Here is a 12,612-nt window from a genome sequence, read left to right as displayed (position 1 = left end):
GCGATCTGTGGCCCTTGTCACCGGCCCGTCTAGTTCCATCTCCGTGTCCCCACTGGAACGTCACCCCCAGGGCAGTGAGAGCCTCTGCCCTGCTCCGTGGGGCCCGATGCCAGGAGTGGAGCCTGGCGCAGGCTGGAGCTCAGCGATGTGTGCTGACCTGACCCCACCAGGCCTCGTTTCCCCACCTGGGCCGTGGGAGCACCTCAGCCCTGAGGGGCTCAGGCAGCCCTAACCCCAACCCTAACCCTAACCCTAACCCTAACCCTAACCCTGAGGGGCTCAGGCAGCCCTAACCCTAACCCTGACCCTGACCCTGACCCTGACCCTGACCCTAACCCTAACCCTAACCCTAACCCTGAGGGGCGCAGGCAGCCCTAACCCCAACCCTAACCCTGCAAGTGGAGAGCCCGTCGCGACTCTCACGGGTGGCCCCCGGGGAGAGGCAGCTCAAGGCAGGGAGTACAGGGGCATCTTGGCCTGGGGCCAGCCAGTGGCGGCAGGCCCCCAGCACCGTCGACCAAGGCTGCTGACCAGGACTCTGCTGGCCCCCGGGGTCCGTCCTTTGACACCACGTGTGTGGAGCCGTTCCGCTAACAGAAAGGCCTGCACCGCGTCACCACCTCCTGGCAAAACCAAGCTGCCTGCTGTGGACTCCCAGGCCCAGTCTCACTGTATTTGGAGCCCAGAACATTCTAGAATAGTGATGGCAAATGGGGCCGACTTCTCGGATGGGTTAGGTTTTGAGACCGCACGGGGGCTGCTGGTCAGTAGGGTCCCGGTGGACCTTCCAGAATGGTGGTCCATTCCCTGAAAGCACACACTGGGCCCAGCCTGCCAAGGTCCCGGTGGAAGGCTGGGGGCGCGGCCCTGAAGACATCACCCTGTGGTCTGGGCGGGTCCCTCCCCTCCAGGCACTGTCCTGGGTTGAACAGTGTTCTCCCGGAACCTCACAGTGGCCTTATTTGGAAATAGGGTCCCAGCTGTAGGGACAGAAGCGCACATCACGTACAATTTGGTTGGCTCACAGAACTGCTAGATTTGCTGTGTTTCAGATGAAGAGCGCTGTTATCGAGGCCATGATTACAGGATAAGAATTTAAACGACTTTTAAGCGTTCTAATTTCTGTGTCACAGTGGAGATTCCGGGTGGCACGTTCCAAGAACTGGGGTCTCCTGCTGTGCCCCTCGTTTTGAGATTCAAGGAGTACGTCACCGCCCCCGCTGACAGGGCTGGCAGATCAGCTCCTACCCTGACAAAACGACCGTGAGCTGCTGCCCAAACCCAGCTCCTGTGAGCCTCTGCCTCTGGCTGGCTCTGGAGCCGCCTGCCCCGCCCTAGCCCCTGGCCCAGGACCTCCCGGAATAGAGCTCACCCCGCCCTCCGACGCCACTCCTCAGGCAGGCTTCCCTGTGCTGGGGGCTGCCTCTCTCTCTGTGTCTGTCTGTCTCTCTCTGTCTCTCTTTGTCTCTGTCTCTCTCTGTCTCTGTCATTCTCTCTGTCTCTGTCTTTCTGTCTCTCTCTGTCTCTCTATCTCTCTCTCTGTCTTTCTGTCTCTCTCTTTATTTCTTTCTGTCTCTCTCTCTCTATCTCTGTTTCTCTCTCTGTCTCTCTCTCTCTCTGGTCTTTCTCTCTGTCTCTGTCTCTAACTCTGTCTCCCTCTATCTCTCTCTCTGCCTCTGTCTGTCTCTCTCTCTATCTCTCTGTCTATCTCTATCTCTCTCTCTGTATCTCTGTCTCTCTCTCTCTCTCTGTCTCTCTCTATCTCTCTGTCTCTGTCTCTGTCTGTCTGTCTCTATCTCTCTCTCTGTCTCTGTCTCTCTATCTCTCTCTCTGTCTCTGTCTCTGTCTGTCTCTATCTCTCTCTCTGTCTCTATCTCTGTCTCTCTGTCTCTGTCTCTGTCTCTATCTCTGTCTCTATATCTCTCTCTGTCTCTGTCTCTGTCTCTCTGTCTCTTTCTGTCTCTGTCTGTCTCTATCTCTCTCTCTGTCTCTGTCTCTGTCTCTATCTCTCTCTCTGTCTCTCTGTCTCTATCTCTCTCTCTCTGTCTGTCTCTGTCCCTGTCTCTATCTCTGTCTCTATCTCTCTCTCTGTCTCTGTCTCTCTGTCTTTCTCTATCTCCCTCTGTCTGTCTCTATCTCTCTCTCTGTCTCTCTCTCTGTCTCTCTCTCTCTGTCTCTGTCTCTGTCTGTCTCTGTCTCTCTCTCTCCGTCTCTGTCTCTCTCTGTCTCTCAGGCCCCAGGTGGATCAGAAGTTCCCCTGAGTGCAGCCCGCCATCATCTCCAGCTCTTTGCTTCTGTGACACCTGCCCCACCCTGTCCTGGACCGCCCCCAAGTTCCAGGGGAGACACAGGGTCTGCCTCTGATCCTTTGTTCTTTCTGTCCATTCTACAGGTTCCCGTAGGGTTTGGTCACCTGTGAGCCCCTCAAGCCGAGACCCCCAGCTAATGTCTAAGGTGGCAACTATGCCGCTGGGGCCTGACCCAGCATGGACGGGGATTCTCACAGCCATTCCTGATGTCCTGGGTCACCCAACAGCGATGTGGCCGCAACCCTATCAGCTCCTCGTGCAGATGCCGCCTGCCCACCCAGGGTCACGCTCCCACCTGCGGTCACAGTCCCTGGCTTCCCACCTTAAGGCTTGAGTCACACCTCCTGAGCACTTTCTCCAGCCTCGAGGGGGCCAGGCTGGAGATACAAGAAAGCCAGGACCTGAACGGACCCTCCGCCCGCGTTGGGCAGCAGCTGAACAAGACCCCCAGCTTCCTGGGGAGGACAGCCCAGAGGTGCACTCTGTATTCAGAGGGTCCCAGCGAGCTGAGCCCCCGCTGCCCGTGGCGGCCACCTGCTCACCTGCTGCTTCGCAGCTTCTGCACCCCCGCAGTGCATCCAGGGACCACCTCCCACATAAGCTCTTGGCACCCAAATCCTCACCTCAGTTCTGCTTCCAGGGACCAAGCAGAGGCAGCACCACTCACAGTCACTATGAGCCCCCAGATATGCCCAACAGACCCCCCACAGGCTCTGAGTGGGGCCTCCACAACCTGCTCCAGGGCCTCCTGCAGAGACCCCCAGCCACGCCCGAAGCCTCAGCCCCAGAACAGGCCTAGGGCGGCAGCCGCCATCAGCCCTGAGCGCCCTTCCCCTGGGGCAGCCCCTCCCTCCAACCCGGTGGATGACAGAAGGGGTGGGGTTACTCAGGTGCAGGCATACCACGGGAGCCTGCGGCGACGGCAGCAGCTCCAGGCGCAAACCTCCCGGCTGAGCCCTGCCAAACCCACAGCTGGGAGAGAGGACGGCGAATTCTTGCTCTAAGTCACCGAGCGTGGAGGTGGGCTCTTGACCAGCAGGAGACGCCAAACACTGGTTTGACTTCCAGGGGACCCCAAACGAGCCTCTAACCTAGTGTTAGAAGCAAGGATGCCGGCTCCCCTGTGGGTAAGGGTGGGTGGGGCCGGGGAGGGGGGCTTCCGGGTGCCGGCATCGCTCTGTTCTCAGCAGTGGGGTGCTGCTGAGAACTCCTTGAGCTGCACACTGGGCTCTGTCCACTCTTCTGCAAACGTGCCCCAACTCAGGACAAAGTCTGTGGCACCAGAAAGAGCAAAAGGGGAGGCTCGGGGCTAAGTCCTCTCTGCGGCTCCGGCAGCCGGGTCCTGCGCACTAGAGGGGCCCTGGAGGCCATGCCTGTCCTTCTGACCTTCTCGAAATTGCCATTCTGTCTCTTCCTACTCCCTGTTCATCCTGTTGACCCCAGGCCTCCTACTTCTCAGAAAGGCTTAAGATGACTTACAATTAGAAACAAAACAGAAGAGCAGACAAAGTAAAACGCAGCTGAAACAAGACAAGAAACAGGAACCTTGTGCCCTGGGTTGAAAAGCGGCCCCACCAGAACTCCTATCTGCCCCGAACCTCAGAACGTGAGAAACAGGGCCTTTGAAGATGTAGTCAGTTGTTGAAATGAGGTCACACTGGATTAGGGTACGTCCCATGGTCATCAGGTCACACAAAGACGCAGACATGCAGGACACTGGATTAGGGTACGTCCAATGGTCATCAGGTCACACAAAGACGCAGACATGCAGGGAAGAAGCCACGTGATGACAGCAGAGCTTGGGGTGATGCGGCCGCAGGCCAACCTGGCGGCCACAACTGGAAAAGCCACAAGAGGCAGGAAGGATCTTCCTCCAGGAGTGTGGCCCTGTCAACACCTCGGTTTTGAACTCTGGCCTCCACAACCACGAGAGGATAAATTTCCGTTGTTTTAAGCCACCCAGTTTGTGGTCATTTGTTACTGCAGTCCCAGGAGACCGACACCCCGGGTGGACCAGGAGGGAGCCAGGGCCCCGAAGGCCCAGCAGCCACGGCCCCGAGGGCCCAGCAGCCACGGCGGCCCCGAGGGCCCAGCAGCCACGGCCACGAGGGCCCAGCAGCCACGGCCCCGAGGGCCCAGCAGCCGCGATACTCACTGGTGGTGCTTCCGGACATCTGGATGATGCACTTGGAGTCGCGGCTCATTTCTCGGGAATTGAAGGGGCGGACGCGCACCGCCACCTTCACCGAGGCCCCAGCCATCTCTGCGGACTTTGTGGGTCACTCCTAGTGGCGGCGGGAGCCCCAGCGGGCACAGGAGACACCTTGGGAAAAAGGGAGACGCGAGTTAGAAACAATATCCACAAGGGCAGCGCAGATGTTTCCGGCTGTGACACCTGCTCGGATAACCAGTCCACAGGAAGAGGAACGGAGCAGGGCAGCTGCGGGTGAGAAATGCTGCGAGTTTTAGGAAAGAACGCCAACGGGATGAGAGGAGCCTAGGAAAGCTGGAGCCTAACCAGAAACAGCCGATTCGCTCTCTGGGACCCAGAAAGACTCCAGGTGCCTCTGAAGGTCAGCGGCTGGGTGGGACCGAAAACAGGTGTTTGTGGAAAGTTAGCAGAGGGAGGGTCAGGCCATGTCATGGGTTAAACTGTATCCCTTGAAAATTCACATGCTGAGTCCTAAACCCCAGGACCTCAGAACGTGACCTTATTTGGGGACGGGGTCCTGGCACTGTAACTGGTTAAGATGAGGTCCCACTGGAGTGAGGTGGGCCCTGCCCAGGGTGACCAGCGTCCTTATAAAGGAGACGCACACGGAGAGTACCACGTGAAGACAAAGACAGAGGTCTACAAGCCAAGGACTGGGGGTAAACCGCCAAAAGGCAGGAGAGAGGCAGGCAGTGGTTCTCCCCCACGGCCTTGGAGGGAACCACCCTGCACATCTGGGACTTCCAGCCTCCAGACTGTGAGACAATACACTTCTGTTGTCTAAGCCCTCAGTCTGTGGTACTTTGTTATGGCAGCCCCAGCAGAGTAATGAAGACCCCGAGACCACCATCCCCACCCGGTGAATATCCAGGACCTGCCCCCCCACCCCATGCCACCATCAGGCAGGAGGCCAGAGGCTACCCACTGGGAGAGTGAGGCTTGGTCCAGCCTGGAGTTCTGAGGACCAGCTGAAGGTGGGTGTGAAAAGCCCAGTGAAGATGCCCAGTAGTGGGGGACCCCAGCCTCCTCCTCCTGCTGCAGGGCCCCCACCTGCTGGCTGCCAGGGAAGAGGGCAGGGTCCTCTGCTGGGGAAACAGGACCACAGCCTCTAGCAAGCAATACAGAGACTAAAGCAAACAGAAAAGGAGCACAGCAGAAAGAGACAAAGCAGGAAGAGAAGAACAAACATGTTTCAACACCTTGTAATGAATATCCTCAGAAAGGAAATTTACTCACCCAGGAGCAAGTGAAGTAGCTTTTTTTCAAAGGACCATTTAATGAATAAGAAAGAGTCCTTGGAAATTAAGACTACGAAAACAGGACCTTCAGAAATAAATAAAAAGGTTGGAAATACAATTAAGTAATTTTCTGTGTGAGGAGAGAAATGAAATTTGGGGATCAATGAAAAGAAGCTACTAAAGAAATAATTCAAGAAAACTTCCCAGCACAGCCAGTCATGAGTCTCCAAATTCAAAGGGTCTACCTACCCCACCTGCTTTAAAGGTCAGAAACCACAGCAAACTGTGAAATCTCAGGGCTAAAGGGAAGATTCCAGAAGCTTCCAGAGAGAAAGGATGGAGACTCAGAATGGCACCAGCATCTCAGGGATACCAGATGAAGAAACACTTTCCAAGTGCTGAGGAACGGCGACTTTCGGCCTAGAACTCTGAGCTCAGCCAATCACAACTGGGAGGGAGGGTGAGAGGAAGACCCAGGAAGACTCTGCAGGAGGCTAGAACCTGTGCTCCAGCAGGTAGGTGGCTGGTGGGGCAGACGTGGGTGCGGGCCCAGCCCGGAGGATGGTGAAGGGGTCCCAGCAGGACCCTGGGGCTGCCTCGAGGGGGGGACGTCCCTCATCGGAGGGCAATGGAGGGGACCCAGCCAGGAAGAAGACGGGGCTGCGAGGCGGGAGGTGGTCTCCCTACGTGGAGAAGCATCCACCAGAGGGTTTGATGAGAGGTCAGTGACGACCCCAGGCATTCCGTTATCACTCATTCCTGATACCATGTTCTTCAAGAAAGCAAATATAAGCAGAGTGCACTCCTCAGAGCAGCAGGAAAGAATGTCCACTAGTTCTGCTGGTGTAAACACAAAATACTGACCAACACACAGGAAACACAGCAGGAAGACGGGGAGAGGCGTTGCATGCGGTGGGGTCGTTAGCAGTGCGATGGGGCAGAAAAGCTGACTCTGTCCCAGTGGGATCTAAACGGATCAGACAAAACCAAAAACGGACTGTGGAGGGTGAGGCCCGGGCGGGGCTGCTGCTCCCGTGGAGACTCGCAGCCCTGATGGACCTGGATGCCACGTCTCCATGTTACTTTGGAAAAATTTTAAGAACAAACAAAAGGGGAAAGCCAAGAGGGAACCCACGGTGTGGCCAGGCTCGGGGCAAATGCCTGAGGAAGGAGGGCAAGGGCGCGGCCACTGTCTGGCCACCACGGAGCGAGCCTCTGCACGCGGCTGCCACTCCCTGGGCCTGCTTGGCCACCACCCAGGTGTGAATGTGAAGCTGACCCTCACGTCCACTTGCAGGTCACACTCACACGGAAGAGGCACCCCCCCACCTCCCAAGGACGCAGGCCCCGGGCAGGCTCCATGCCAGGTCTGTGCCAGCTCGAGAGGGCTGTCCCTCCCTGGGCTGGAAGCCCACGGGCCCAAGATGAATGGACAGAGCAGTGCCCACGAGACTCGGGTGAGCCGGGAGGTGATTCCATGGAACACTGAGGTTTCATGACATCTCCCCTTCTGAAAAGGGAACCTTCTGCCTCAGTCTCCCTGCCTGTAATTGACACCCTCAGGAGAATCTGGCCCAAAGACCCCCTTCTAGAATGGGGCAGGGACCTCTGTACATAGACCCCAGGACCAAGAGCAGGAGGGGCCTGCAGATACCCTGGGGACCCTCTCTCTACAGATGGGGGAGGGCATGGCCAGGGCTGAGGTCAATGCTGTAAAGTCCCAGGGCCAGCTCCTAGGCTCCCCAGAACTCCCCAGAGCAGGCTGGGCACGGAGCAGGACCGTCCCTCAGGCAACACAGCTCTTCCAGAGGCTACAGGGAGAGAGGAAACTTCCAGGCCAGCCAACAGCTGAGGGCCAACGGGTCCAGGACACGAGCAAAAGCCCAGGTGGGTGGAGCAGAATTCAGGGGCTGGAATCATGCCCAGCTCCACCCCACAGCCCCTCACAGATCAAGTGCGCCCTCATCTACCCACCAGGAACGTTTTTTCCAACACTGTTTCACCTTCTTACATCCATGAATGACCGTCCAGGGTGGACTGGAGGACGTGCCTTTCTGAGAATCCACGTTTCCTTGTGCTGGAAAATCTTTGCCCTTTCTAAACTGAGAAAAGCCTTAGGACATGCTGGCTGGAGTGGGAAGAGTAGGAACAAGGTCATGAATTCTTGGTGAGAATGCAAACTGGGGTGAGATTTCTAGCAAGCCTTTAGCAACAGGCCTCATGCCTTAAAAATAAAGGCCGTACCCTTTGAATAAGTGATTCCCAAGTGGCGAAACAGGTAATAATTAGAAACGAAGAAAATATTTATGAAAGATATTCAATTTGACATTGCAAAATGTTCAGTTCTCCTCAGACTTAGCTATATTAATTCAGCGCAGTTCCAGTAAGCAAAATATTCCAGCAGGATTTTCAGTGGAATTTGGCAAGTATTTGGAAGAGAGTTTTGAAAAATAAGAACAAAGAGGGGGTGCCTCCCCTGCCAGCTATCGCATTTACTCTAAAGCTACAATAATTTACAAAGTCTAGTAGTGACACAAGAACAGAGAGATCAATGGAAAAGATGAAGCTTGGCCACAGACAGACACACACACACACAGACAAAGCCAACATATGATAAAGCAGCATTGCAGGGATTGGGTGAGATTGGGATCGGACAACTGGCTATCCCATGTTGAAAAATAGAGCTAGAACTTTATCTTGGAAAGTGTTACAGGAACATATAGGAGACTCTGCTTATGGCTCTGGAGAGAAAGTATGCATTGACACCAAGCATGACAAACAAAGGAGGACTCGTGCGTCCAGGTGGCGGAACGGCTCCCCTCCGTGCACAGCTAGAAGAGCTGCATACAATTTTTAAATCTGTTTGAAGGTCTAAGAGCTACAGAAGCCACGCAGACAGGCAGGCCAAGATTCCAGAGATGGGGCTACCGGGGCAGGGGAGGACTTTCCCCAGCACTTTCTCCCTGAGCGTTTTGCATTCTGGTCACGGCCTCGAGGCTGGGAATCTAGAGTTTTCCCAGGCAGAAAGCCGTTGCTGAGGGATGGAGAACCTGCAGAGCTTTTTGGTCGAGAAAAACAAAACTTGAGAGGTCAAGATCCCAGGAGAAAGAAGCAGAGACTTAAGCCGAACAAATGGTCAGTTCTCCCCTTAAAACATCTGCCTAACTCCGAAGGCATGAGGGGCGGAAGTTTAAAACTCAAGTAGGAAGCCTCTGGAAATCAAAGAGAAGTCTTCCACGGTCTCAGGTGCCAAGGAGTCGGAGGTTAGAGTTCTGGGTCCACTGGGAGGAGGGGCCACAGCAATCATGCCAGGGTCCGATTTGAAAGCCCTGAAGGGCACAGAACCTACAAGCAGGGCAGAGCCACAGGTGGGCTGCACCTTGTCACACTGCGGCCAGCCCTGGCTCAGCTCGGCCTCTGACTGAACGAAGGATGACCCTCACTCCGCCTGCCTGGAAGAGAAAATCTGAGCCATCTGGAGCCTCGCATATGTATTCGCAGGCAACTTCTGAGACCAATCAAAACTCACAAGTCATGAAAAGAGACGGGGCTATGTGACTCAAAACAAATTGGGAAAGAAAGGTAAAAAGAAAAATAGAAACAAACCTACATATGATCCAGATCTAGGACTTATCAAACGAGCACTTTAAAATAATCATGACTTGTACGTTCAAAATAAGAGAGGAAAGGATGGAGAGAATAAAGGGAAAATGGAGAATTTTGCAAGAGGATTTGAAACTATAAAAAAGAATCAAATGGAAATTTTAGAACTGAAAATACAATCACTGAAATTAAACACTGAAGAGATTAGACACATCTGAAGACAGTGTTCACGAAGTGGAAAACAGGTCAACAGAAAGTTAAAGAACAGAGAAAACAAAGAACAGAAAATATAAAACTGAGCGTCAGAGAAACACAGGACACAGTGAAACGGTCGAACATGCGTGCAACTGAAATCTAAAAGGAGAATAATGGAATAGGACAGAAGCAATACTTTAAAAGATAATGACCATTAATTGTCTAAAACTACTGAAGTATTTTAGTACTTCATCCAGATTCAAGAAGCTCTGCAAACACCAAGAATACTACACCAACGCACATCAGAGTAAGGCTGTCGAGTACCAAAGACGGAAAGAAAAGCATTAAAAGCTGGCAGGGAAAAAAAGACCTTTAAAGGAACAAGAATAAGATTGACAATTGAGGACTTCCCTGGTGGCGCAGTGGTTAAGAATCCGCCTGCCAATGCAGGGGACAAGGGTTCAAGCCCGGGTCCGGGAAGATCCCACATGCCGCAGAGCAATTAAGCCCACGCACCGCAACTACTGAGCCTGTGCTCTAGAGCCCTCAAGCCACAACTACTGTGCCCACGCACCACAACTACTGAAACCTGTGTGCCTAGAGCCTGTGCTCCGCAACAAGAGAAGCCACCGCAATGAGAAGCCTGCGCACCACAAGGAAGAGCAGCCCCTGCTCACCACAACTAGAGAAAGCCCGCATGCAGCAACTGAAGACCCAATGCAGCCAAAAATAAAATAAATAAATTTATATTAAAAAAAAAGATTGACAATTGACTTCTCAACAGAAATGATGGAAGCCAAAATACAGGTTCTAAGGTTTCAACGTTAAGTAGAAAAGTAATCATTTATATTAGACTCTCAAGGATACTTGTTTCAATTGCTAGGGTAACCATCAAAAGAGCAGAGAAAGAATGTACAACTAACAGGTTAATAGCAAGATAAACAGAAAAAATTTTAAATATTTTTATTAATCCAATAGAAGGCAATACAGGAGGAAAAACAGAACAAAAAAAAGTGTCAAATGGAAAATGAAGATTGAAGACCCGAGATAAAAGCTCAAGTCAATTCGTATGGACCATTTACTCCAAGTCAAATGTTACAGTTGTCAGAACAGATTTTTTTTTTAAAGTTATAGTCTGTTGACGAGAGACATCTTTAAATAAAAAGACACAGAGAGGCTGAAAACAAAACGATAAAATTTTTTCCTTTTCCTATTCTTTTTTTTTTTTAAGTGGACCATTTTCAAAGTCTTTATTGAATTTGTTACAATGTTGCTTCTGTTTTACGTTTTCTGTTTTGTTGTCCCTTTTGGCAAGGCATGTGGGATCTTAGCTCCCCAACCAGGGATCAAACCTACACCCCTTGCACTGGAAGGCGAAGTCTTAGCTACTGGACTGTTAGGAAGTCCCTGCTTTGCCTATTCTATCAGCTACTGAAAAGGAAAAATATCTATCATGCACATTCTTTTAAAGCGCCCATGGGACATTCACTAAAATTAGCCATATGCTGGTCATAAAGTAAAGGCTAACGAATTTCAATTTATAATTAAATTCATTAATTTCATAAAATTAAATTCATATGTTCTCTGACCACAGTAGAATTAGGCTATACATCAATACCAAACAAAAAAGCAGTAGGGCTTCCCTGGTGGCGCAGTGGTTGAGAGTCCGCCTGCCGATGCAGGGGACACGGGTTCATGCCCCGGTCTGGGAAGATCCCACATGCCGCAGAGTAGCTGGGCCCATAAGCCATGGCCGCTGAGCCTGAGCATCCAGAGCCTTTGCTCCGCGACGGGAGAGGCCACAACAGTGAGAGGCCCGCGTACTGCAAAAAAAAAAAAAAAAAGCAATAAAAAAACCTACAACCAGGACTTCCCTGGTGGTGCAGTGGTTAAGAATCTGCCTGCCAACACAGAGGACATGGGTTCGAGCCCTGGTCTGGGAAGATCCCACATGCCGCGGAGCAACTAAGCCTGTGCGCCACAACTACTGAGCCTGCGCTCTACAGCCCGCGAGCAACAACTACTGAGCCCGCGTGCCACAACTACCGAAGCCTGCACACACTAGAGCCCGTGCTCCACAACAAGAGAAGCCACCGCAACTAGAGAAGAGAAGCCCGCTCACCGCAACAAAGAGTACCCCTGCTCACCGCAACTAGAGAAAGCCCTCAGGCAGCAACAAAGACCCAACACAGCCAAAAATAAATTAATTAATTAAAAAAAAACCCAAAACCTACAACCTCTCGACTGTTTGGACATAAAGCAATACAATTCTAAATAACCTATGGGTCAAAGGAAAAAAAAACTCATTGACTATTAGAAAATATTTTGAACTGAATAATGAGGATACAACATATCAAAGCTGTGGAGTGCAGTTCACACAGAACTCACGAGGAAATGTATAGCTTTAAGTCATGGGGGTCGAGGTGGGGAGTCCTTCACAGCAGTCCCAGGTCAATCCAGAACCCACCGTCCCCCAGGGAGCCATGGGTTTGCCAGGCGGACCTTCGGGACTTGAAGGTTTGCCTTGAGAAGGACCCGGTGCACGTGAACCAGCAGCTGAGGCTCTGCCAGAGGAGGATTACATCTTGTTCACCCCTTAACCCTGGCGCCAGCAGGAGATGCCTGGAGATGTCTGGGAGGAGGCTGGATGTGAGCATCTGAGGAGGGGTCAGGGCAGGAAAAATGCATCAGTTGCTTGTGAGCACTGACTCTTTAAGTCATGGAGATGGACGCGATTAAGGAGGGAGAAGGGTCAGAAAGGAAGAAAGAAATGGGGAAGGAGCAGGTGGGGAGAATTCTCAGGAGTCTAGCTGCTTCTCGAGCAGACTTTGGACCCGTCTGCCCAGGGCAGCTGGGGGCCCAGTTCCTGAGCCTTGTGAGGACGTCCGCGGGCTGCTTCCCAATCTCCCTCCGTGCCTTTGGCTCTCCTGGATCTGCTGTCAGTTACCACGTGGGCTCTGCCTTTCATTTTCCAAAACGTGGTTGCTGAGCCTCGTCTTCTGTTTTTTTATCCTTATGGAAGCATTTAGGTCTTTCTTTAGTTTACCTCTACTGT

General features: G+C 52.7%; 1 protein-coding gene across 1 annotated transcript in view; it reads right to left on the bottom strand.

Moving 5' to 3' along the window:
- KIF1A (kinesin family member 1A) overlaps window positions 1-12,612 on the bottom strand; it is an 89,736-nt gene that overhangs the window by 65,082 nt on the left and 12,042 nt on the right. Inside the window, exon 2 of the mRNA XM_073807020.1 lies at window positions 4,465-4,632. Coding sequence (XP_073663121.1) covers window positions 4,465-4,570 — 106 coding nt within the window. The 5' untranslated portion in view covers window positions 4,571-4,632. The remainder of the gene's footprint in view (window positions 1-4,464; window positions 4,633-12,612) is intronic.

Source organism: Tursiops truncatus, chromosome 7 (assembly GCF_011762595.2).
Source record: "Tursiops truncatus isolate mTurTru1 chromosome 7, mTurTru1.mat.Y, whole genome shotgun sequence".
Taxonomy (NCBI): Eukaryota; Metazoa; Chordata; class Mammalia; order Artiodactyla; family Delphinidae; genus Tursiops; species Tursiops truncatus.
Note: the sequence above shows the minus strand (reverse complement) of the source record. Positions and strands in the feature narration are given on the sequence as shown.